Source organism: Ranitomeya imitator, chromosome 8, assembly GCF_032444005.1.
Source record: "Ranitomeya imitator isolate aRanImi1 chromosome 8, aRanImi1.pri, whole genome shotgun sequence".
Lineage (NCBI taxonomy): Eukaryota > Metazoa > Chordata > Amphibia > Anura > Dendrobatidae > Ranitomeya > Ranitomeya imitator.
This window is the reverse complement of record NC_091289.1, coordinates 19726042-19753768: the sequence shown is the minus strand read 5'-3', so window position 1 is coordinate 19753768 and position 27727 is coordinate 19726042. Positions and strand designations below refer to the sequence as shown.

Here is a 27727-nt window from a genome sequence, read left to right as displayed (position 1 = left end):
GCCCCCTCTGAGCACTGGGCCCAGGGCGCCGCACCCTCTGTCTCCCCGGTAGCTACGCTACTGATCTGATCCTCTAAAAAAAACTGGCCAAACTCGAAAAACTGCTCATCCATGATCCATGTTTGGCTGTACATCTAGTCATCTTCTGAACTTATCAATCAAAGGACAATCAGGGGCAAATGCTCAAACGGGACAGATGTCCCAGACTATACTTACTGATACAAATTTCACCCAGGACTGTGAAATCGGAGTCAGAGTGTGGGAAAAATAGAAGAATCAGAATCAATATCTTGGTTTACCATCTCCTCCGCCTTGACTACACCCCACCCCACCATTTTGAGTAAAATTTGATCTGAAGAACAGTCTATGAATTATCAAGTCGTAGCTTGTATCTGCGGTGGTCTAGAAGGTATGAAAATGGGTGATATTTAAAGAGGTTATCCAAAATTAATCGGTTATCCTTAGGTTAGGTTTAAATGTATGGTTGCAGGGGATTCACCCCTTGAGATCCCCACTGATCATAAGAACAAAAGTCGTCTATGTGAATGGAGTATTAGTGTGCATGCGTAGCGCACTACTCTGCTCACTGTCTATGGGAATGATGGTCATACATGCGTGTTACCATTCCCACAGATCCATCCATGGTGAATGGAGAGGAGGTCATTCATGAGCAATACTAGTCAATTCACACACAGGCATGGGACCCATTATCAGTTGAATCTTACTTATCCCATTGATCATATATTTATCACCTACCCTGTGGATAGGAGATATGTATGCAGCCACTGCAAAAAAGGATGCACTGCCAAGTACAGTCACTCCAAAATGACCTGCAGTACTAGGGACAGTCACTCCAAAATGACCTGTAGTACTAAGGACAGTCGGGTCACCCGCTAGGGCCTGGGGTACTTGCCACCGAGTCCGGTCGCTCTTAAAGGGAATGTCACAGAGGCTGCGACACGGTCCGTGCCCTGGGCGCCCAATTAAAGGGGGTTGGTCTTTAAAGGGGTTTTTGAATAAAGTTTGTCGTGAGGCCACCTGTGGTGTTCGGTCAGTGGGGACCGACGCCGCTTAAAGGGGTTTTGGGGCTGATGGTCTGGCGGCTAGATGATGACGCTTCCCACAGGTGAAGCGGGGTCCCCAGGGCTCCCAAAGTGTGTGGCAAGGATGTTGTATGCCGACAAATAACAGAGGACACAGGGTTGCAGTCTTTACCTGGTTTACTGAGATGGTATTCAGCCTCAGTCCAGGGTACCGGTAACAGGTGTAGTTGGAGTCCAGGCAGCCCTCAAACAAGTAAGGATCCCTTTGGCAGGTCAGGTTAGGGGCCTTCCACTTCTGCGCTGTTTTCTGGTCCCAACAGTGACCAGTAGAAGCGCCACTACAGCGTGAAACGGCTGTTGTCCATTCCACTCCTGCTCCCATCCTCCCGACGCCGATGTTTTAAAGCATTGGAATGAAGAAGTTTTTTAGCCGGTGAGTGCCATCCGTTCCTTTCAATTTTTGTATCCATTGTGGCTATTTTCTTTGGAGTGGCACCCTGGCTCACGGAGCACTTACTACTGTACACATGCCTGCAGTATCAGTTCATGCAATTACCTGTGCACTGAGTGGGCTTCCCCGCTATGCGGATTAACACTTTGTTGGAGCTGAGATGGTATTCAGCCTCAGTCCAGGGTACCGGTAATAGGTGTAGCTGGAGTCCAGGCAGCCCTCAAACAAGTAAGGATCCCTTTGGCAGGTCAGGTTAGGGGCCTTCTACTTCTGCGCTGGTTTATGGTCTTTTGCTGCCTGTAGTCCTAGCAAGGTACCCTTTTCTCTCACTCCTGTCCTGGGACAGCACCTGCACAGCAGGCAGCCTGAGCTGTTCACTTGTGGTCTCTGGCACGGTGACTCCATGCTCTAAATTGCTGCTGTGGTGTGGGTAACTCATGTATAGTCCTATGCCCTCCGGTTCTGCTATGGGGCTTGCAGCTCACCACAGCCTCAGGCTCCCGGTACCCGGTTTCTGCACTCTGCTCAAGGAGGCCCTCACACAGCCTCCTCTAGCCCTTGATCTCTTCTCTGCTCCTTTGCCTTCACTGTTTGCTCCAGACTAAACTAACTCCTCCTCCAGACCAGGATGGATATCAGGGAAGTTCCCCTAAAACAGGGTCTTGAGCTCCCCTTTCTGGCCTGGAGTTAGAATGTGTTGTGTGTACAGCTTACCTGCCAAAGGAATCCCTCTTGTTTCCAGGCATAGCACTACCCTCCCCGAGAGGGAGGCAGCACTACTGTGGTACCCGAACTCCTGGGGTGCCACTCAGTCACTACAAAATAACCTCAGTACTAGAGACAGTCACTACAAAATGACCTGCAGTACTAGGGAAAGTCATTACAAAAGGAGCTGCAGTACCAGGGGCAGTCACAACAAATGCAGCTGCAGTGCTAGGGACAGGCACTACAAAAGGAGCTGTAATACCAGTTTCAACCACAAGAAATCTGTGCCAAGTAAACTATGATGAGACAATGGCACTCACCGGACTACACTGTGGTTCCCTTTTCAGCTGAGACTAGTTAGACCACATAGGAAGAAGGAAGTAACAGCGGCTATCGAACATTGTATCTTGCCATTATGGGCTACATGATGTTTATAGTTGACTGATATACCATCAAGCATACATCCAAGATTGACTTATAGGAAGACAAGTGACCGGTTTGTAGAATATGGCTACCTCATTGTCGTTCTGAAGGTCTGACCATGTATCACTCATATAGACCTTCTCAAATAAACTCTGTAATCAGTATCTAATCCTAAATAAATGGTTCCTCCTCCATTTTTCTTGTAGTACCGCACCCTCAGAAGCAGTTGGCGTACAACACCTCAAAGGCTGGCGTTGTGAAATTAACTCAAACGTTGGGAACAGAATGGATTGACAGAGGTGTGAGAGTCAACTGCATATCACCGTAAGTACTTGCAGGAATGGAAATTATTGGGCAAGATCCTCCACCATATTGTTAGCCCAATGTTTTGATTTGTTTTTTTGGGGTTCCTTGAGTTGAATTTCAGTGAAGTCTAACAAGTTCCCAAAGGTCTACGTCAAACATTATCCAAGAGGGAATTACTGAATCCAATTTCACATAAACCTTTACTTGTTAGAATTTTTTCAAATATCATTCCAGAGGCAGACAGATAGAATTGTAGATAATACAAATAGTCAAAGTCAAATCGTAAAACATTTTAGATCCACAGTCGAAAACAATTTTTTTTAACATTTTAAAATTGCCGCTACATAAAAAATTTTCTTTGCGAATCCTGTGAAGAGTTCAATGTCTGAGAAACTAAAAAAATGGCACTTTCTGTCCCATTCAGAGCAGGAAATCCCAACATGGTCTGAAGCACCAACGATCAACTGAGTAAAATGAGACAATTGGCATTCTGCAAACACTGTCTTGTCCATCTGTGAATATGTAGGGAGGGAAAATAAAGGAAGTGGCTTAACCTGGGACATCAGGTCCTCAAATTGTGCCAAAAATTAGGTACAAAAATTGATGCAAATTAAGTCAAACAATAGGTGGTGCAAAGTTAGACAAAGGTTCCTAAAGGTGTGCAAATATATAATCCCACTTGAGACATTGACTCATTTTCACACTGTCTAATTTAAATCTCCACTATATAAATATTGACAGGAGTAGTAAATCTGCCCCATGATCGTGAACGTGGTAATTAAACTGATTTGTGTCACCATATCCTTGTCCAAGCATTAATTTACCTATTATTGGAAATTAGTAAAGGATAACTCTGAGGATGGATTTTTCCTGTTGCCTAAATTTTTGTCAAAGTTGTGTCTATGAAAAGGAAAACTACCGTATAGTTTTGCCTAGAAGTAAATCAAATTGATTTTGAATTTTACAGAAATTTTGGATTCACCCAAAAGTCTGCCATTTTGCTGGATTCCAAAGGGCTGGAGAGGGCTTAAAAAATACAAATTGTAACAGTTGCTCTTTTTACCATCTCTCGATGCAGCTCCTGGTTCTCCGTTTCTCTTCTAAGTGTCACCAGCCTTTTTTCGTCTTCAAAGTGGTCTTCGGTGCTTCAGGCGCTGACAATAGTCTTGGAACACCTTGATGAAGGGCAAAGCATGTCATGATGTTGTGAGAGGTGCTGAGCACCACTGTGAAGACAGAAAATGATAGGAAGCACCTAGAAGAGGACCAGAGGAGAAGATAAGGAGCTGCGTAGAGGGATGGCTGAGAGCCTGGGAGAGGTGAGTACATTTTTTTTTTTACATTTTATTATTCTTTGGAATCTAGGGAGACCTCAAAGCATAATAAGGCACATCCCATTTGGTCCCAAAAAATTTGATGTAACTTTGAGCTAATCTGCATTCAACGACTTTGGAGTCCTTTGTGGAATGTGTATTCTAAACAGTAAATTTTTCTTCGCTCAGCATAGTCAAGTCTATGATGTACGTGCCAAAAAGATACAGGAACAAGCCATCAGATTCATAGTTATGACCCAAAACGCCATTGCTTACTGTATTGTATCATTGCCATCAACAATTAGACGAGCCAAACAATAAAGTAACATCGACGTTCCGATTCTGACATAGACCTTTCCCCAAATGTTGAGCTTAGGACACATAAGTTCTGAAAGAAGAAGAAATTCTAATTACTAATTGTGCGTTGCTCTTATTATTTTTTTTTTCTTCTAGGAAAGGTTTTCATTTTTTTTACTAAATGAAATTCTGGCGTGGGAAATAAATCACTAATAGGCTGTTAGCACAGCACAGTCAATACACCAGCACATTAGTACGTTGGCACTTGTTGTAGGTAATCTGGAAATAATTCAAATGATTCTTGCCTACGAAGATGCACAATGGCAGCTCTCCAAATTAAAAAAAAAACACAACCGAGGAAATTTCTGCACTGACTTTTCATCCAAAGACTTCTTCACACAAAATCTTCGTCTCCGAGAATGCCAGAATTTTGGTAGCATCTTTGTAGGCATTCTGTATGATGAAGATTCAATAGCCCCGTTGGAGCTTGCGATCTAATTGTCGTTGCTTTGGCTTTGGTAGGAGTTTTAAAGGTGACACGACGTTGTCAAGCGATTAGTGGTCATTAGGAGAAATGGGGGTATTGGCTTTGTACTGATCCGTTAAAACAATTTGCAGATGAGGCCAACAATTCTCATTGGCCTATTAAGCTCCAAATTGGTTTGCAAATGAGAATGAATGCGTATTTTATGTTATGACATTTGGGACCATTCAGATTCGTTGTATTGTACACGTTGGAACATTTACAAAAATTGTAAACTTAGTTAAAAAAAAAACCTTTAGAGTCCCAAAGGGGTTGTTTGGTTTAGAATATAATTTTTTTTTTTAAAATACCCAATTTAGTGTTTCCTAAGTGGGGTAATCTGACACTCACGACCTCTATCTATGAAGTACGGAAGTTTCAAAGAGTATATCTCTCTCTTTGAAGGACCCAGCACATCTTGTTTAGACATACAGTTAATTGATTTCAACGGGAAGCATGTAATACCTAATTTCTCCTGTGGAGGCACTGTAGGGGATAAAAGCATCTACTGCTAGATTGCAGCTAATCGCTGGAGGTCTCAGCAGCAGTACATCTTGAGATTATCTTACTATTTGGGAATACTTCTGAGAAAAAGGGCATTATCTAATGCGGACAAATCTTTTAAAGGTGCATTCAATGGAATATGTTAAAGCAAAAATGATTGCATGTAAAATATGTATTGATATTAACAAAAGAAAGGTGATAATGATGTTATGTAAGAACACGTATCAAGTGTTTGGACCCATTATTGAGAAGCTAGAGACTTACCAATGTAAAAGGTCATTTGATGATGCGCCGTTCTAGTCTCAGAATGTTGCCCAAGCATAAAAAGTGCCAGAAGAATAGACCAGTCACTTCTTTGAATCGCTTGATGTTTTTAAAAACTTGAAGTGGTTAAAAATACTTTCATAAGACTGAACATGTGCACAGTGAGTCATTTTTAGATAGACATTATTTTAATAGTTTTTTCAGGTGGTTTCCGTGTCTTAATGTATAGGGATGAGTGGACCAGTGGATGTTCGGGTTCTTCGGGTTTGACTGAACTGTAGTCCAAAGTTTGGTTTGGGTATGAGAACTCTACCCGAATCCCATAGTCCCATAGAATTCAATGGTGACCTGAACTTTAGTGCTGTAAAATTGTCATAGTAAGGGCTAGGGGGTCGCCAAAGAAAGTAGAGTTTCTCTCTTCTGTTCTCCTAGAACTCCGAACACTAAAGTAGACTTCCGGGAAAAAGTCCGTGTTTTGAGTTCAGCATCGGACACTAGGTGTCTGATACAAACCCCGAACTTTACAGTCCAGGTTCACTCACCTCTAGTCATGTGCATATATAACCACTATGCAAAAACGTTTGAGTATTTAAAGGAGGATTTACAGAGTTTCCACCCTAAAAAACACCCTCTCGGAAAACTCTTCAAAACCACTTTATAAAGCAAAAACTCCTCCAAAAACTCACCTAAAAGAGGAGAGTTTCCTGTTTGAAAAATTAGTAGTTTTTGAAAGCCTCAAAAAACTCTTGGTGTACCTCCCGCTATGGTGGTCCTCCTGTCTTACCCATATTTAGTGACCCGCAATGGTGGTTGAAGGCCATATACGGTAACTCCATCCAGATGTTTGGTGCAAAAAGGAGAAAACGAGAAATTGTGCATGAGGTTAAAAAAAGAGCTTCCATTTAACTTGAGTAAAGATCGATATATATTAACAATCACAATGAATAAATTATTGTACTTCTTTCGAATCTTCTTTCTTCTACATAAGAATACTTCATTTCCACTTCACCGCTGAATAATAAAAATGGGAGGACAATATTTCCTCATCATATTATATTTTTGAAAGAATTATTTGCCGTCGCTCGGTTTTGCTCTGATGAAGCAGTTTGTTTAAACATCACTAGTCATTAGGTAATATCAACACCACTTTCAGAATATTTTACTAGGAAACAAATCAGGGACATTATCTGGTGGTACGTGGCCAAAATGATATATTATTCAAAGTGTTGGAGGCCGCGGCCAGTATTAGCGCTTTTGGATAGTAATGGAAACACAAGCTTACGCTGCAGTAAAGCTGGTTAGTGTGTGATGGATGAACTATCGGGAGGAAAACCTGGCAGGAGAATGGTTAAAAAAATGCACGTGGTGTCCGTGGGAGAGCTTTTACAGGACAGGATCCCAACACCATTAAGGTACCGTCACATTAAGCGATGCTGCAGCGATATAGACAACGATGCCGATCGCTGGAGAGCTGTCACACAGACAGCTCTCCAGCGACCAACGATGCCGAGGTCCCCAGGTAACCAGGGTAAACATCGGGTTACTAAGCGCAGGGCCGTGCTTAGTAACCCGATGTTTACCCTGGTTACCAGCGTAAAAGTAAAAAAAAAAAAAAACACTACATACTTACATTCCAGTGTCTGTCGCGTCCCTCGCCGTCAGCTTCCCGCACTGACTGTGAGGGCCGGCCGTAAAGCAGAGCACAGCAGTGACGTCACCGCTGTGCTTTATGGCCGGCGCTCATAGTCAGTGCGGGAAGCTGACGGTGAGGGACGCGTCAGACACCGGAATGTAAGCATGTAGTGTTTGTTTTTTTTACATTTACAATGGTAACCAGGGTAAATATCGGGTTACTAAGCGCGGCCCTGCGCTTAGTAACCCGATGTTTACCCTGGTTACCAGTGAAAACATTGCTGGATCGGCGTCACACACGCCGATTCAGCGATGTCAGCGGGTGATCCAGCGACGAAATAAGGTGCTGGCCTTCTAGCTCCGACCACCGATGTCACAGCAGGATCCTGATCGCTGCTGCGTGTCAAACACAACAATATCGCTATCCAGGATGCTGCAACATCACGGATCGCTATCGTTATCGTTGTTAAGTTGTTCAGTGTGAAGGTACCTTTAGCAAAGTGTTATTAGCTTAGTAATTATAGTGCTTCTCATAAACAAATAATGCCTCCTGAGTAGGGATGAGCGGACCCGTGGAAGTTCCGATTCTGGTATGTGACCCAAAACTTATTTCAAAGTTCGGTTTGGGGACCAGAATTGTAGCCGAACTTGAACCAGGACCCGAATCCAATTGAAAACAATGGAGACCCGAACTTTTGAGCTGGAAAATTCTCTCTTTCTCTCCTGGACTTCCCTGGAACTCTGAAGATTGCATCAGACTTCAGGCAGAATTCCGTATTCTGTGTTTAGCACCGGACACTAACTGTCCGCTGCGAACCTGAAACTTTTAAGTTCGGGTTAGCTCATCTTTACTTCCGAGTGTGGCCTTGAAACCAGTAATGATCCTCAATGTTACCCTAAAACAAATAATATCACCCGAGTGCCGTCTTAAAACAAATAATGCCCCTGATTGCCTCCATAAAACAAATGTTGCCCAAATAAAACAAATAATCCTCTCTGAATGCTCCATTGAAACACATTATGGCTCCTTTAAACAGATACTGCCCTCCGAAGACTCCATTAAAACAAATAATGCCCCTTGAATGCCCTTTTTAGAAAGTATTAATACATCTTTACTTCTGCCTTAAAAAGTAATGATGGCCTCTCAGTGCCCCCTCCAAAAGTAATAATGACCAGTAATAATGTCACTTTTGAGTCACCCCCTACAAAAAAAAGTTTGCACTCACCTAATCTGAGCACACTTCTACTCTTCAGAAAGGCGGCATAATATGGTGACATTATTGCTTCTGTGCATCTCTGCCATCTACGCTGTCTTTGCTTTTTGTTCTGGATCTAACCATATCGGCATCATGTCGATACCCATACAGTTCAAAGTGGCGCTTGCCTTGAGATCCTTGGGCATTAAGCCCAAGGCAAGTAAATTGGCTCTAGAAGCACTACTGCTACTTTGTTTTTTCTTCCTAATACCAAGGCAACCTAAATTACATGTGTCCAGCTCGGGGATCATGGGCCAAATATGGCAATCCACATCATTTGGGAAAGTGGAGAGCTGGTCCTTCTGTGTCCACCGCCTGTGAGTTGCTGAGCAGAGTAGCTTGAAGGTTCGTGTCAGTTATCAAAATTCTATATGGCACACGCACCCTGTGCTAGCGCCACCTTCTCTGCCAAGCGCTGGCTGTGTGAGTCGCCCGCCTGGGCCGTGGGGGTGCATCTTAAAGAGGATGTCACTGTGGCTTTGACCCAGTCCGTGGCCCTGAGCGCTCACTTAAAGGGGAAAGGTCATGTAAGGGGAATTGTGAATAAAGTCTATTGTTCGTGACGCCACCTGTGGTTTTCAGTCAGTAGGGACCGACGCCGCTTAAAGGGGTCCTCTGGGGTGATGGTATGGCGGTGTAGTGGGGTCCTCAGGGCTCCCAAGGTGAGGGCGGCAATGATGGTGTATGCCGATAAATAACAAAGGACACCGTATGATAGTCTTTACCTGGTTTACTGATGGTAGCAATCCATCTCAGTCCAGGGTACCAGGTACAAGTGTCGCGGTGGTCCGGCCGGCCTGGAGGCAATAGATGAATCCCTTTTCCAGTTGAGATCAGTGAGCCTTTCCTACTAACGCTGGTGTGCGAGGTCCCTGCTGCCTGAAGCTTGCTGGCAAGGTACCCCTTCTTTCCCCTGTCCTAGGACAGGTACCTGTATGGCAGGCAGCTTGAGCCATTTTACAGGGTCTCTATCATGACCCGGGCTCTTCAGGTGCTGCTGCGTCTTCAGGTGTGGTGTGGGCAAATCACATACAGTTCTTAGCCCTCTGGTTCTGTCGTGCGTCCTGGAGAGCGACACGTCCTCGGGCTCCCAGTGCCCAGTTTCTGTGTTCTGGCTCTGAGGGTGCCCGGTCGTAGTTCCCCTCTGAGCCCTTTATCGCTCCTCTGCTCCTTCCCTCAGTAGCTCTCCCACATTCAACCCCTCGGGTTATCCTTCCTTCCTGGAGCTGCAGCTCAATCCTGGCTGCACGGCTCCGCTGTCTGCACTCAGTTCCAGACTTCCTTCTATGTCCACTGTCTCTCTCCAACTGATTAACTAACTTCTCCAGACCAGGATATCTCTCTGAGGGAAGCTCCTGTGAATCCGAGTTCAAAGCTCCCCCTTCTGGCCTGGATTTGAAATGTGTTGTGTGTGGGTGCCTTACCTGGTAAAGAGGATCCCCCTTGCCTCCAAGCATGATATTGCCCTCCCTAAAAGGAAGGCAATATCACTGTAACAACCGGTCACATGGGGTGTTACACTTCCCACCATTACCACCAGTACTCCCGGACTGGGAAAAGAAAACATAAACACAGGTTGAGACTTATTATTTTTGACATGCATGTCAACAGGTTAAAACTTGAACATCCCTTTATGGGAGGTGCTGTTTCTTAAACGTTGCATAACAAACATAATACAAGTGCACACAGATTAAAGTGCTGAAATTTCCTCGGCAATTCCGCAACTCCTGCCATGGGTATATCGCATGTGGAACTGGCATGCGTATTCCCACTAAACACTAGCATTTTATAAGTGTAATTAGCTTGCAGAATACTAGCGTTTTCCAAGCGATCTGTGGCATCGCTTGGAAAAATGATTGACAGGTTGGTCACACTTGTCAAACATAAGGTGGTGTGCGAGGTCCCTGCTGCCTGAAGCTTGCTGGCAAGGTACCCCTTCTTTCCCCTGTCCTGGGACAGGTACCTGTATGGCGGGCAGCTTGATCCATTTTACAGGGTCTCTATCATGGCCCGGGCTCTTCAGGTGCTGCTGCGTCTTCAGGTGTGGTGTGGGCAAATCACATACAGTTCTTAGCCCTCCGGTTCTGTCGTGCGTCCTGGAGAGCGACACGACCTCGGGCTCCCGGTGCCCGGTTTCTGCATTCTGGCTCTGAGGGTGCCCAGTCGTAGTTCCCCTCTGAGCCCTTTATCTCTCCTCTGCTCCTTCCCTCAGTATCTCTCCCACCTTCAATCCCTCGGGTTTTCCTTCCTTCCTGGAGCTGCAGCTCAATCCTGGCTGCAGGGCTCCGCTGTATGCACTCAGTTCCAGACTTCCTTCTCTGTCCACTGTCTCTCTCCGACTGACTAACTCCTCCTCAAGACCAGGATATCTCTCTGAGGGAAGCTCCCTTGAATCCGAGTTCAGAGCTCCCCCTTCTGGCCTGGGTTTGGAATGTGTTGTGTGTGGGTGCCTTACCTGGTAAAGAGGATCCCCTTTTGCTCCCAGCATGATATTACCCTCCCCGAAAGGAAGGCAATATCACTGTAACAGCTGGTCATCTGGGGTGTTACATGTGTCCTACATCGGACCACCCAACCAGCAGTTTCCTGATGCTGTTCATAAGTTCAATAGTTTAAGTATTTTTTAACTGCCTCGGGTTTCCAAAGACCAAGAATTTTAAAGGGTTGTCCACTACTAGGACAACCCCTTCTTGATCCAAATGTTAAAATATTAAAGCTTATACTCACCTCCCGTGCCGCCACTGCTCCTGCAGTGTTGGCACTCATGGCCCCAGGATTTGGGTGTGGTTGTTGTGACGCGTGACACCGGCACCCAATCAGCGCTGACGTCACGGTCCCCACCTTTGGACAAATCGATTATGAAGAGGTCCAGGCTGCTGCTGTGGTCAGAATTGTTCTTCCTGCTCAATTCGGCAGGAAGCGAGGACAGTGACACCAGCCCTGACTGGGTGCCAGCATCATGTGTCACAACTGCACAGGAGTCCTGGGAGACGGAGTGCGGACATCATAGGAACAGCGCCAGCACAGCTTTATTATTTTCTGGGGGCCAAGCGATGGGTATGAGAAGACATTGTCCAAGTAGTGGACAGCTTCTTTAACCCCTTAAGGACCAGGGCTGTTTCCGTTTTTGAGTTTCTGTTTTTTGCTCCCCTTCTTCCCAGAGCCATAACTTTGCTATTTTTCAGTCAAAATGGCCATATGAGAGCTTGTTTTTTGCGGGTCGAGTTGTACTTTTGAACAGCCCCATTTATTTAACCATATCATGTACTGTAAAATGAGAAAAAAAATTCAAAGTGTGGTGAAAATGCAATTCCACAATTGTTTTTTTTTCTGCCTTTTTCACTAAATGCTAAAACTGACCTGCCATTATGATTCTCCAGGTCGTTACAAGTTCGTAGATAGTAAGTAACCCCTCAAATGAGGAAAAGTCAATTAATCACAAGATTCAGATCCGCATAATAAATAATCTGCCGTGTCTCAAATTTCATTTCGAGTCATACGGACCCAAACAGAACAGCAGGGTTAAAAAACGCTATTGATTTATTTATTGTTTAATGGCGTAAAAGAAAAAAATTACTGGAAAATGCCATTAAAAAAGACGCCACTAAAAAATGCAAAAAGTTTAAAAGAAAGCTCAAGAAATGATCTCCCCAACCCCCCAAAAATTATATAAGGCTATGTTCACACCTTGTGTTTTTGTTGCGTTTTTTTTTTTGGCAGGCAAAACCTGCTAAAAAGAAGCTGCTTACAAAAAGCTGGTTTTGCTGTGTTCTTTTGCCGCATTTTTGTTGTCATTTGGGCATGCTGATAAAGTTTAGTGCCACCCCAAAAAAATTATGATGCCACTTCCTTAAAGTATTTGCCCCAAAAATGCAGCAAAACTTAATACCTGCATTTTGTGCTGCGTTTTTGCACTTACTGAAAAAACGCTGCAAAAAAGCTGAAAGAAGTGACATGCTGCAGTTTAAAAAACAAAAATAATCCATTTGTGTGCATGTGATTTCTGAAATCTCATACTTTGCTGGTACTATAAAACACAGCTTAAAATTTGCATTAAAAAAAGAGCAGCAAAAAAATAAAAAATAATAGATAATCAAAATAAAAACGTAGCAAAAAGGCAATGTTTGAAACGCTTACAAAAATGCATCTTCCTCTTGAAAAAAAAAAATCGCAGAGTTTTCCCACCTGAAAAGATGTCGTGGGCACATACCCGTGGATGATTTTATTAAATGAGACCCAAAGTGTTGTCAAATTCATACGGTAACCACATCCCCCTCTCCCTTTCGGGATCACCGTTGCGTGGCCTCGGCTTGAATTAAATCGAAGAAGACGTTCCGAAAGGAGAGATTTTTTTTTTTTTGCCTTTTCAATATATTTGTTCATTTCATATTTGTCGCCGGTTTGTTTGCTAATTTTCAGGCGTCACTTCTCGCAGCTAACTGGGCGCCTCAATGGGCCACTGATTTCTTTGAAATGACAGGCTGTAAATATGCATAAAAAAAGCATTGCAATTAGCGCGTGTGTGGTTCAGTGCTGCTTGATTTCATTGGCAAGTTTACCCACTGTGTTGATAAGCTACATTATCTAGAAAATTGGCCGCTGAAAAACAGCACCTTTGATTGCCAGCGAAAGTTTCAGATAACAGGGTGCTGAAGGGAATTATAATTGAGGTTGAATATGTTAACCGGGGTGTCACATGCTCCTTAGAAGCGCTAATTTATCAGCATGTTGGAATTTTTATTAACATTTGGAAAGCGTCCCTGCCACACTAATGAACTACAATTGGCAGTTCGGATTTTAGTTACTGTCATCTATAAGAAGTTAAATGAAATTTCATTGTCGGCACAGATATGTAAATTTATTTGTTCCGGGGGCTACACAAATTATACATTGCACACAACACAAATATGGCGCCGAGGAGAGATAGCGCCAATCAGTGTCAGCTCCATCCATGCCTGCCTGCCTGCCGCCGCCGCCGCCGGGGAAATTGAAGTTTTATTGTGTCCGGTTCTCATTAATAAAATGGGATGTTAATGCCGTTTTGTACATTTTAATGGGAAATCATTGTTTTAATCGAGGTTGTCAAGGCCGGAGGGGGGTTGGAGGCTCAGTAGAGGAGATCGGAGTCCCCCTCCCGGCCGTACTGAGGCTTGTAGTTTATTATATGCTTAGGAAACTGGCCATTGTTTTAGGGGATAATGGGAAAAGAGGAATTGGGGAAAAGGGGCGTTTTTGGCAATTTAGGCAAATCAATCGATTCCAAACTAATCGAAATTCCCACCAAAGTTTGGATGATCATGAATCTGAATTTTTGGAGGATTCGATTTATCCACCATTCTACTGGCGGGAAGAGGTAAAAAAAAAACCTTATACTCATTCTCCAAACCTTCCCCATCTTTTTTCCCACCACCACCTCCAGACTCTCCCGTTTTTCCCATTCCAGGCCATTGGTGCTGCCATTCTTCAGTAGGTCCCATGATGGTAGCTGCTAAGCATTCTTGTGTTGTCACACACTATTTGTAATCTTTACTCAGTGTTGTAACGCTTCCTCTCCCCATCTTAATTTCTAAGCGGTGACATTCTCTCACTATACAGATTCACCCTAAAATGGCTGCTGCATTTCCTGCCTTGGCTTTTTATACAGGATGTGATAGTAACTTCTGATTGGCTGTGCTTCACCATGTTGTGTAATAACTGGAAGGCATTGTGAGGAAACTTATACCACAGCCACTGAGGTCATACGAGCCTTCTCTGACTGATTTAATCTTCAGATATGTGTCAAATGGCAGAGTAATATTTTTATGGGAATTTGTGCAAATTGAGTTGCAAAATGTTCAAATTTGCCAGATCCAACAAATTTCTTAAATTCAACAAATTTGATTTGCGTTGGCGGTCATGCATGTTTACCGTCGCTCCATTCACATGTGGGGACACATTCTTGAGACAATACAGGTTGGACCATTTATATGGATACTCCTGGGTGGGCCATGTGTATGGATACACCTAAATAAAATGGGAATGGTTGGTGATATCAACTTCCTGTTTGTAGCACATTGGTATATGGGAGGGGAAAAACTTTTCAAGATGGGTGGTGACCATGGCGGCCATTTTGAAATTGGCCATTTTGGATAAAACTTTATAAATGGCCCACCCAGGTGTATCCATATAAATGGCCCACCCTGTACATTTATCACATACGCCATGTACACAACACCCTGTATTATCTGCCATTTAAAAGCCTTTAAGAATTGATTCTTTGAGTCTTGAAATTTTGCCAAATTTATGAGAATAAAAGGGAAATTGATTATCGACCGGATGAATTAATTTGTTCACTTCTTCTTCCATTGATTAATTATTTTGCATTTTTAAGATCTCTGTTTGCTAAAGTAAAGTGAATGGGAACCTCGTGTCCTGCCGGGGTGACAGACGCCTCCTTAGTGCCGTTCTGTATTTTTTTTTTTTTTATTGACTTTCATTGATTGAACTGGTCCATAGTAAAATGTCTATTTATCTGATATCATTACTACATAATTTATTTTGCAGAGTGGAATCAGGAATAAGTAATGAGATATAAATGATGATGTGATTGCAGCCGGAGATATTTCGCCATGCTCAGCAGACATCCTGTCCAGTTGATCTAGTGTAGCACATATCAACCAATCATTATTTATTTATTATATCCTATATACTTTAGATAAAATATAATTATTATTATTACAATTTATTACACCTTATTACATTACCATTTATTATAATATAATAATAATTTTATTTATATAGCGCCAACATATTCCGCAGCACTTTACAAATTATAGAGGGGACTTGTACAGACAATAGACATTACAGCATAACAGAAATCACAGTTCAAAACAGATACCAGGAGGAATGACGGCCCTGCTCGCAAGCTTACAAACTATGAGGAAAAGGGGAGACACGAGAGGTGGATGGTAACAATTGCTTTCGTTGTTCGGACCAGCCATAGTGTAAGGCTCGGGTGTTCATGTAAAGCTGCATGAACCAGTTATCAGCCTAAGTATGTAGCAGTACAGACACAGAGGGCTATTAACTGCATGAAATATATGAGAACATGATGTGAGGAACCTGATTAAGGTTAAAGTTTTTTTTTTGTTTGTTTTTTTTAATGGGCTACACAGGGACAGTTAGGTTAATGCGTTGAGGCGGTAGGCCAATCTGAACAAATGAGTTTTTAGGGCACGCTTAAAACTGTGGAGATTGGGGAGTAATCGTATTAACCTGGGTAGTGCATTCCAAAGAATCGGCGCAGCACGTGTAAAGTCTTGGAGACGGGAGTGGGAGGTTCTGATTATTGAGGATGTTAACCTGAGGTCATCAGCGGAGCGGAGGGCACGGGTAGGGTGGTAGACTGAGACCAGAGAGAAGATGTAGGGTGGTGCTGAGCCATGGAGCGCTTTGTGGATGAGGGTAGTAGTTTTGTACTGGATTCTTGATTGGATGGGTAACCAGTGTAATGACTGGCACAAGGTAGAGGCATCGATGTAACGGTTGGTGAGGAATATGATCCTGGCTGCAGCATTCAGCACAGATTGGAGCGGGGAGCATTTGGTAAGAGGGAGGCCAATTAAGAGAGAGTTACAATAGTCCAGACGAGAATGAATAAGTGAAACAGTAAGAGTTTTTGCAGAGTCGAAAGTAAGAAAAGGGCGAATTCTAGAAATGTTTTTGAGATGCAGGTAAGAAGAGCGAGCCAGTGATCGGATGTGGGGGGTGAATGAAAGGTCAGAATCAAGGATGACCCCAAGACAGCGGGCATGTTGCTGGGGAGTAATGGTGGAACCACACACGGAGATGGCAATGTCAGGCAAAGGTAGGTTAGTAGAGGGAGAAAACACAAGGAGTTCAGTTTTTGACAGGTTCAGTTTCAGATAGAGGGAGGACATGATGTTAGAGACAGCGGTAAGACAATCACTGGTGTTTTCTAAAAAGGTCGGCGTGATATCAGAAGAAGTGTATAATTGGGTGTCATCAGCATAAAGATGGTACTGGAAACCAAATCTACTGATTGTTTTGTCCAATAGGGGCAGTATACAACGAGAAGAGGAGGGGGCCTAGGACTGATCCTTGAGGAACCCCAACAGTAAGGGGAAGGTGAGAGGAGGAGGAACCAGCAAAAGACACAGTGAAGGAACGGTCAGAGAGATAGGAGGAGAACCAGGAGAGAACGGTGTCCTTGAGGCCGATGGAGCAGAGCATAGTGAGGAGGAGCTGATGATCCAGTGTCGAATGCTGCGGAGAGATCCAAGAGAATTAGCATGGAGTAGAGACCATTAGATTTCGCTGTTAGTAGGTCATTAGAGACTTTAGTGAGGGCAGTTTCAGTAGAGTGTGAAGAGCAGAAACCAGATTGAAGAGGGTCGAGAAGAGAGCTATCTGAGAGATAGCGGGTAAGACGGGAGTGGACCAGGCGTTCGAGGAGTTTAGAGATGAAGGGAAGATTAGAGACAGGTCTATAATTAGCGGCACAGTTTTGATCGAGGGATGGTTTTTTAAGTAATGGATGTATGATGGCACGCTTAAATGAGGAGGGAAAAATACCAGAAGTGAGAGAAAGGTTGAATATTTTTGTTAGGTGAGAGGTGACAGCCGGGCAAATGGACTGTAGGAGATGTGTCGGAATGGGGTCACTGGTGCAAGTGGTTGGGCGAGAAGATGCAAGGAGCCTGATTACTTCTTCTTCTGCAACTGGTTCAAAGTCAGAGAGTGAACTAGATGCAGTGGGGGAGGGAGGACAGTGCATGGTATGAAGAGATTGGGAGATGAGTTCCTGTCGAATGTGGTCAATTTTTTATTTGCAGTAATTGGCCAGATCATCAGCACAGAGATCCATGGTTGGGGCCTGCACTCTTGGGTTGAGTAGGGACTGGAAAGTGTAAAAGAGATGTTTAGGGTGATTGGACAGCGAGGTGATGAGGGTGTTGAAATAGGTTTGTTTGGAGAGGTGAAGGGCAGAGTTGTATGTTTTTAGCATGAACTTATAATGAATGAAATCTTCGGGTAGATTTTCTCCACAGACGCTCGGCGCACCTGGAGCACCGCTGCAGGAAACGTGTTTGCAGCATGTGCCACGGTTGTCGCCATCTGTGCTGAATTGTTCTATGCATAGGAGGTGCAGCTTCATCCAGGGCACTTTGCAGGGTTTCATTGTAATGCTTCAGAGCCGAATCAGGACATGAGATGGAGGAGATTGGGGCCAATGAGGACTGCAAGTTCTTCATAAGTTTCTGGGTGTTAATGGCCTGTTTGTTTCTATAAGTGTGGTAAGTGGGGGTGACCTGAGCGGGATGGCAGTTCTTGATAGAGATTGAAAGAAGGTTGTGGTCAGAGAGCGGGAGAGGGGAGTTTGTGAAATCATCCACTGAGCAAAGCCGGGAGAAGACCAAGTCGAGGGAGTTTCCATCTTCATGCGTTGGAGAGTTAGTATGCTGCGAGAGGCCGAAAGAGGAGGTTAGAGATAAAAGATGAGAAGCGGATGGGGAGAGGGGAGAAGCAATGGGGATGTTGAAATCACCCATGATAAGGGTGGGGGTGTCACAGGAGAGAAAGTGTGGAAGCCATGTGGCAAAGTGATCCAGGAACTGATGAGAGGGGCCGGGAGGACGATACACCACCGCCACTCGCATGGAGAAGGGGATGTAGAGTCTGAGAGCATGGACCTCAAAGGAAGGGAAGACAAGTGAGGGTACTTGGGGGATAACTTGGAAGATACATTCGGGAGAAAGGAGCAGACCAACGCCTCCACCTGCTCTGTTGTCCGATCTTGGGGTATGAGAAACGTGTAGTCCACCATATGAAAGAGCAGCAGCAGCGGTGGTGTCTGACTGCTGGATCCAGGTTTCAGTAAGAGCCAGGAGATTAAGAGAATTAGAAAGGAAGAAGTCATGGATGAAGGAGAGTTTATTACACACAGAGTGAGAATTCCAAAGGGCACAATTGAAAGAGGCAGAAGGCATGCAGGGAATATTAATAAGGTTAGAGGGGTTTCTGAGTGTAGCAATTGGGAGGTTTGACTGGCTATAACATGGGGGGCCAGGGTTGGGAGAGATGTCACCAGCGACTAGGAGAAGGAAGATAGAAAGAGTGAGCAGATGGTTAAGTGATTTATGAGAGCATCTCTTGTGTTGGATGGTGGGACTGAATGGATCTGTGCTGTTAAGCAATGTGAACAGAGCATGAGTGCTATACATAGGAGAGGAGAGGACAGAGGGGCCGATATATTATTATTATATTATTATTTATTAATTTTTTGCAAAATATAAACTATCGTTATCTGTTATCGGCCTTTTGGAAAGAGGTATAACTTTTACAGTTTCAAGCTACAAAAATTAGAACAGATTTTTTATGCTAATTTAACTCAATGTCCCAAACTACCGTAATTGCTATTTTTAGTAAATAATGGTGATTTATTTTTTTTGCTAATTTCTTGTCGTCTTTTTGTGAAAATGAATCCCACCCAAAGGCATAAATGAAGTGGGTGCAAGGTTTGCAATTGCACTGATACCCAGGAAACTAAGGGGTGGGCCCAAAAGGTCTTTTTGGCCCATATGGGATGACTAATGCAATTGAGGACCCATAATAGTTGGGGGCCCTGTTAGAGATTCTGTACTGGGGTCCATGAACTGGGGCGTAACTTCAATAAGTTCAGGGGTTGCAATCACACAAAAGTCTCTTTTGCCTATATAAAAAGACCCATGCGATTATAGACTTGCAAAAATGGGGGACCCCGTTGGCGCTTTTGCATTGGGGCCCACGAGTTTCAATTTACGTCACTGCCCATGAGCTTCAGATTACACCACTGCTCACACCAGCCAGTACTATTGGGACTCTGACAGTTCTAGATTAATGGGGCTTTTGTCTACCATACCCATGTGTGCCAAAAAAAAGAGCTACAGCTTGTGCTTCAGAGCTGCTCTTCCTTTAAAAACTATTCAATTAATTTGACACCATTGTTAGCCATACTGAAGTCGTTGCAGTCATCTGGTCACCCATCACAGATGCCGTAATGTAGCCAAATCCATGAGATGGCCCATGTGCAACCTGAAGGATTTAGTGATTAAAAAAAAACCTTCTATAAAAGAAAATAATAATCCCAACATATTTTTTTATTAAAGTCATTTAGAGTTTTGTTTTTCTTTGTTGCAGGGGCATCGTGGATACGCCGCTTATCCATTCAGAAGCCTTGAAGCCGCTCGTAGCACGCTGGGTGTCCGACATCCCTGCTGGGAGGCTGGCACAAGTGACAGATCTACAAGCTGCCGTGGTGTACTTGGCGTCAGAGGCTTCGGATTATGTGACCGGACACAATTTAGTTATTGATGGGGGGCAGAGTCTGTGGTAGCAATTGTTAAAATAAGGTAGCATCCTTTCTAATATGGAGGGGCGAGTTTACTGTCAATTCAAAGAGGATGTGTCTATACCAGGAATTAAGTGCTTAAAGGTCATGCCAAAAGTAGGCAGTTTTTGGTCTTGTTTTATTTCCACTGTTCCCCTGAGTAATACGCTTTTTGTCTTTTTTAAATCCGCCATACGGTTCCAGAGATATAAGCCTTTTTCATTTTGTTACTCTGGTATTTACAAGGGGGCAGTGCAGAGTAGCCTAAAGACACGCCCCAGAGGAACCCTTGAACCACGCCCCTTTATAAAAAGTAGTACTAAACAAAAACACCCATAGCTCTGGAATAGTATGGTGGATTTTTAAAAGAAAAACGGAATATTTAATGTTAGCAGTGAGGGAATAAAGTAAGAACAAAAAACTTACCACTTTTGATCCGGTGACAGGTTCTCTTTAAAATTAATTTAGTTTTCAATTTTAATTTTTTTTAAACAATTTAAAAAAAACAGTATTCGTACAGTGTATTTACTTTCAGATTAGAAGTTTTAGACTCTGTTCACACCTGTTTAGTGATGTCTGTTACTATGTGAAGGCGCAGTTCTGTGCTAACCCATCCTACAAACTCCTACATCCTACATCCTTCAACTCCGATTGCAATTTCTGACGTTACGGATGCAAAAATTTTGCAACATGTCGCACTAATTGGGATGACCACGTCTCCTGAAAATTTGCATCAGCCAGATTCACTCAAAATGGCTTGTAGATATTATCCAGAACTAATAAAATTTGTTGCAAATCAAAAGTGCTTACTAAAGTTTTGATAAAATCATAGTTTTATCAGCAGGAGGACTACAAACCTGCTACTGTATAATCCAACCACACCTCCAGCACTGATTGGCCGCTTTCTGCAAAGTGTACACAGAAAGTGGCCAATCAGTGGTGTGGGCGGGGTTATACAGAGCTCAGCATGCAGAGAACTGATAGATCTGCCGCAGATAAAATAGGGATTTTATCAAAACTACAGCACGCAGACCCGTAAGTGATACATTACTGGAATCAGGGTCTATGCCCCTACATCTTGCTGCTCGCAGATGAGGTATCAAAAACCTGGTGACAGACTCACTTTAAATTCAGCAGGTTGCAGGTCCTGAAGCAGCTGGAAGTGCACTGTGTACACCACAGCGCCATGCACTGTGTAGTGGCCATTCCTAGGTACTGCAGCTCAGCTCCCATTCACTTCAATGGTAGGCAAACTGCATTTCTTGAAAATGACCACTAGATGGCGTAAAATCTGCAGTTCTCTGGCTTTGTGAACTGTTTTATTCTGATCAGTGTGGAACCCTCCTAATCTAATATTGATGACGTATCCTAAAAAGGTAAGTCATCAAGATCTAATTCCTCCTGAACAAGCCCTTTAAGAACAATGGCGTACAATGCATACATGTTCCAATTTTTCACTGCAAATCTGCAGTGTAATGGGCTTAAAATAGAAGGGGTTCACCACGTCCAGAAATGGGAACTTCGTGTTTGGATGGCGCTCATCCTGGGGAGTAAATTGTCCCGCAATTGTCAATACTTATATTGGTCACTGTGTATAACGACAATGGGGTGGAGTTATCACTATTCAGTATTGATGCAGAAATACATACATTAATTTTGTCATTCAATCCTTTATAGAAAGTAAGAAACATTTTGTAAAAAAAAAAAAAAGTATAAGTAGAAATAAGTTTTGTAACTATTTTATGTTGCAACATTAAAGAGAGTCAAATTATAAAGAGCAGGATCAGAGTCATTTCTCCCCAAATGTCTAGTAAATCTGAGATAATCAGGAGCCTCACGTGGTGCATTCCTGACACAAAGCTCCAAATCCACTGCATAGACATAAAATTTCTGTAAAAGCTGGCTGCTTCCAGTCACCCCTAGGGGGAGCTGAAGAGCTTGCTGCAGACTTTTGAACTGATCAATGAAGCAGTATACATTAAGCTCATTAGCTCCCTCTGGTGGACACTGCATGCAGCCACCATATAAACCATAGGATTTTTTTCAGCCCCTAAAGTAACAAATCAGTGTAAGTTTACACCTACAACGGACACAATTATAAAAGCCGGAGATTCACTTCAAGTAAATCTTGAACATTTCCCTTTTTTTGAACCTTTTTTTTTTTTCCACCTTTTATAATTTTTTTTTAGAGATATTATTATTTCATGCACTGACTTCCTGGTGAGAAAAAAAGTCGGGAAAAGCAGAGATGCAGTATAAAGCAGAGGGAAAACTAAGAGTTCCTTTATGTTTGTGATGGAGCCTAGTGTTAGAATGCCCTTGGAGTCAAGATTTAACTGAGCGGCTTTGCTACCGCCTCTGTGACAACTCAAGCTATAGAATACAGGCTGCCATAAATGTCGCCAACTGTATATAGTCAATTTATGTCCCCAGACGTTTAGTATCAGAATTATTTGCTGGACAGATTCATATAATAAAAAATTGCAAGTTTTCTAATATAAAAGCCTCCAAATCCGAGCCTTTAATGGAGACTAGATGCCTTTCTACATATTTCCTCTAGGGGGCAACCTTTGCCTATTTTGTAATAAAATCGTCCTTGGCCTTTTTTTTTTATTTTACCATTTCTTTAACTTTTACAATACTGTATCATCGTGTAAGTCGGCACCTCGGATATTTGTCTGGAAGTTTTTAACATTAATGTCAAATATCTCATAATGATAAAAAAAAAAAGATAATAGTCCCATACCCAAGGGGCCGGGCCGCATTTAAGGAAAAAAAAAAACCCCATAGCTTTTAATGCTAATTAACGCAATAATCCTTCCATGCCAAATTGCCTTAAACTTAACGAAAAAGAAAATTAAATGCTTGATTTTGCATAATAGAACTTTCTTTCTCATCTGTTAGGTGAGTATAATATTGTTTAGACCTGGTTCACACCACGTTTTTGGGGCGTCCTTGACGTGAACGTAAAGGTATCGAAACGGATTAATTTGGGGAAAGACGTGTGTCCGCACTTGCCCCATCTTGATTTGGATTTTTGTATTTGTGATGTATCAATTTTAACCTTTATACCTTTTTTTTCTGGTGTTGTCCTTCTTTAGGTATATATATATATATATATATATATATATATATATATATATATATATATATATACATATATATATATATTTAGATAAATGTTCTCTACATTTGGCCAACTCTACTTGTCCATTATCAATAAGCTAATCACAAAGTGTCCTCCAGCTTGAATCTCCAGCGATCACCTGTAATCTATGGTAAAACCAAGTGTTCGGTTTCCCAACAGCTCCGCCACATGGAGAAATTAGGTATTACATTGCGCTCATTCAAATCAATGGTTTGCCTTTGTTTAACAGGACAGAACAAGTCCTCCAGAGCGAGAGATGCTCTTTGTACCACTCTTTCCTTTTAGAGATGACGATACTTTTAAACTAACCTCTTTAAAGGGGTTTTCTCCTCTGGATTACCCCAACTTATTTGAAAAGTCTACTAATGACAAGTTTACGTCTGCAGTCATCCATATTGATTAGTGTTAAATTTGTGGAGGGTAGTTAGACCCTCCTTGAAATCAATGAATGTCTTGCATATTTCATGAACAAGTTGGGTCCCGATAAGGAGGACTTGCAGTTTGCAATGGTCCTCCAATCTCACTTAGTAGCCCCTCGGCTTGGCAAGTAGGAAGCTGGGAGGCCGAGGAACTGTGCTAAGAAAAGGAGAAAACCCCTTTAAGGATTGTCTAAAGCTTTAATTTCATGGTGTTTTTGGATCCCATGGTGGCTACCGGCTCAAACTCACAATTCCAGGGTTTCGATTTGTGAAAAAAAAGTCATAAGCTAATTCTGGAATACCTCTTTAAATGATATAATTCTATCAGAAAGCTAGAGGGTGCTATTGTACCCCCTAGACAAAATACCCGGTACCCCCAAATCTTCCTTCTGAAGGTAAGAGCAAGTGGTTTTATGGAGGAAGTCACACCGCCACTCTTGAGCAGTGTAAATGGAGCGCCCCCAGACACAGGGCCACAGGTTCTCGGTACCGGTCCTCTCTGTCTCGGTGCTAGGGTTGTCATGGTGGTTGGACCCGGTCCGTGTCCCTGCTAAGGGGCGTCCAATAAGAGGAGTGATGGTAGTTTGTCAAGGTTTCATGACGCCACCTGTGGTGTTCGGTCAGGGTGACCGACGCTGCTTAGGGGTCCGCTGGGGTGATGGAATGGCAGCTGGATGGTATACCTTCCCACAGGTGAAGTATGTCCCCAGGGCTTCCCAGTGGTGTAGGTGGCGATGGTGTGAGGTGCAGACAATAACGAGGACACAAGGTTGCAGTCTCTTTACCTTTTACTGAAGACTTCGGGATCCTCAATCCAGAGCACGGTTAACTGGGCTGTCTGAGACCGGCCGGTCCAAAGGCACATCCAGAGTTCCCTTTGCAGGTGGAAATCGTTGCCTACCAACTAGCGACCGGTGTGTTGTAGTGCTACCCTGCTGAGCATTCCGGATAGTCCTCACAACTCTCGTATTCGTTCTTTCTCTCTCTCTCTCTCTCTCTCTCTCTCTCTCTCCGTCCCCCAAGTTTATCTGGATAGGACGCACCCGTTTGATGGGAAGGCTCGGAGCTATTCTGGGACCCTAGAGATGCCCCTCTCCACGCTTGCCCCCTATGTCTGCTTAGGTGATGTAAGGTAGACAGCCAACCTATAATCAACTGTCTTGCAGTATTTGAAGTAATGCTTGAAGTCAGTTACTTCCTCGGTGTTCCGGTCACCGGCTACGCGCCTCAGTAGGATGTTGCCGTTCTCGGGGCACGACTCCTACTTGCTCTCCTTTGTGCTTCGATCTCGTTTCTCACTTTTCCACAATATCCTTCTCTTCGTGTCCTTCCTTGGGATAGCGCCGCAAGGTAGTGCAGGCGTGGTTCCGTCACTCTCTATCCTTTCTTCTAGGCCCCTGTCAGGAACCCACCCCTGACAGGTCCTCCCTGGAACTCTCCCAGGCTGCGTTCTGTCCTAGCTTCCTATCCGACCCCCAGTTTTATCAGTGTGAGGAGTGGCCTAATACATAGTGCCTTTTGCTCCCCCTGGTGGCCGGAGTGTGAAGTGTAATGTGTGACTGTGATACCTGGTCAGGTGAACTCCTTTAGTGCAATCAGACATAACATCACTCCCCTTAGTGGCAGAGCGACATTACTGCAACGACCAGGACTCTGGGGCGCTGCATAAACGTTTTGACTGCCCCTGCTTACATATTCGGAAGCTCAGGGGCGGTACCTTGTTAATGGCCAATAACAGATTCTTGATACAAAAACAATTTTACTAAGCTATTTCTTCTAAATCAGAACCTATATTTGCGTTAAATTAAACCCAGATGATTTCTGAATTTTGTTTTTTTAATCTATAGCAATATCTCCATGCAATCTCAGAATCCCCGTCAGTTATTTTAATAATTACATTTATTATATTTCTAATTTATTTGATGATTTATCCATCAAAAAACAATTTTTGTCTAAATCGTTGTAATACAAAAAATTTATATAAAAAAAAATGATAAAAAAATTATAAAAAATACTTAACTGCAATGATATTGATATGTCATTTTTCTACTTAATTAAATATTTAATTTTAAAGATTTGTCAATTTAAATATGGAAATTAATTTCTGGGAAAACTTGAATTTTGTTTCATTTTTGAGTATTAACACCTTAATTTTAATTTTTGATTCATGTTTTCAATTATGTCCATCCATACATTTTTTTCTTCCTTTTCCCCATGGTCCAATCCCCTCCTCATGTGGTGACTGAAGACACAAATGCAGCCGATATCCTCCACATTTTATAAAAAACACTTTTCATACAGTGGACCCCAATACAAAACCTGTTCTTCACCCTCCTCCATGTGCAGATAGAACCGAGGTCCTTCCCCCTCCAGAGCTAGAACAGGAGTCTGACACAATCTTTATTTTTTGCATTTTTTCCTATTTTATTTAGATTAAAATTTGTGAAAATTGCAAAAGAAATTCTCATTCCAGTCTCATTCACACTGGAGACATTTTTGCACCTCGCAGTGAGGGAGCATGGCGGGAGGCCGGGTAATAATAAGTGGACGGGAAGCGGTGGCCTCATAGGGGATCTGGTGTTAATAGGATGGAGGCGGATGGCAACAGATATAGATGAGGGATTCCGAATATCCTTATATCCTGGGCACCGAGGGATGATAATTACTAAAGGGCAAAAACCATCCAGAGCACGGACCTGATAGGAACATTAATATTGTAACATTGTACCTATCTATCTATCTATCTATCTATCTATCTATCTATCTATCTATCTATCTATCTATCTATTATCTATCTATCTATTATCTATCTATCTATCTATTTATTTATTATCTATTATCTTTCTATCTATTCATTTATTATCTATCTATTATCTATCTATAATCTATTATCTATCTATCTATCTATCTATCTATTTATTATCTGTCTAGCAATCTATCTATCTATTATCTATCTATCTGTCTATTATCTTTCTATATATCTGTCTATTTATTATCTATATACCTATTTATTATCTATCTATCTATCAATCTATCTATCATCTATCTATCATCTATCTATTATCTATCTATCTATCTATCTATCTATCTATCTATCTATCTATCTATCTATCTATCTATCTATCTATCATCTATCTATCATCTATCTATTATCTATCTATCTATCTATCTATCTATCATCTATCTATCATCTATCTATTATCTATCTATCTATCTATCTATCTATCTATCTATCTGTCTATGTATCTATCTATTATCTATCATCTATCTATTATCTATCTATCTATCTATCTATCTATCTATCTATCTATCTATCTATCTATCTATTATCTATCATCTATCTATGTATCTATCTTCTATCTATCTATTATCTATCATCTGTCTATTATTTATCTATCTATCTATTATCTATCATCTATCTATCTATTATCTATCTATCTATCTATATGAATCAGTTCACTGTAAAGCAAAGTTGCAGTCACTTTTTGGAGCTGGCAGTAGACTTTGCACAGACTGCGCCATGGCCTGTTCTCATATGATAAATCTGCTCTCATTTCCTTTCTATAAGACCTTTTTTGTATTTAACAGCTTTGTTTTCTCACCCACAATCTGTGCCCTTATTTACACCCCTCCCCCAGTTATTGTTTGTTCACAGTGCAAAAAATAGAACACAAATGCAGTTTTCTAACAGGTTCTTAGAAGTTTTCTAATATTAGGCCGCAATAAAGTCTTTTACAGATAAACCCTCGTGGTCCATTGCTCAGCTTTCTCCTGCAGTCCCATAGAGAATGAATGGAGAGGTGGTCGAGTGTGGCCATAGAGTCATAGAATCGTAGAATGTTAGAGTTGGAAGGGACCTCCAGGGTCTTCATGTCCCACAGCAGGGGGCTCAAATTAGCAATTCTGACAATTCCATTATTCTATCTTCCATACTGGTTAAATAAACTTTGATCATTAAGTGTCATGCTGTGGTGGTCTTCGGCAAGGAAGGGGGGCCTCAAACTGTCCCTAGAACTGGGACCCGGACTATCCCTGTGCCGGGGGTACTCTTGAAGGTAGAGAGGCCTGAGTCTCT

At 42.6% G+C, this 27727-nt stretch overlaps 1 protein-coding gene across 1 annotated transcript in view; it reads left to right on the top strand.

Moving 5' to 3' along the window:
* Positions 1-21838, top strand: part of LOC138647489 (uncharacterized) — a 79365-nt gene extending 57527 nt beyond the window's left edge. The window contains exons 10-11 of the mRNA XM_069736507.1: positions 2829-2946; positions 19896-21838. Of these exons, the coding sequence (XP_069592608.1) occupies positions 2829-2946; positions 19896-20091 (314 nt within the window). The 3' untranslated portion in view covers positions 20092-21838. The remainder of the gene's footprint in view (positions 1-2828; positions 2947-19895) is intronic.
* The last annotated feature ends 5889 nt before the right edge of the window (positions 21839-27727 follow it).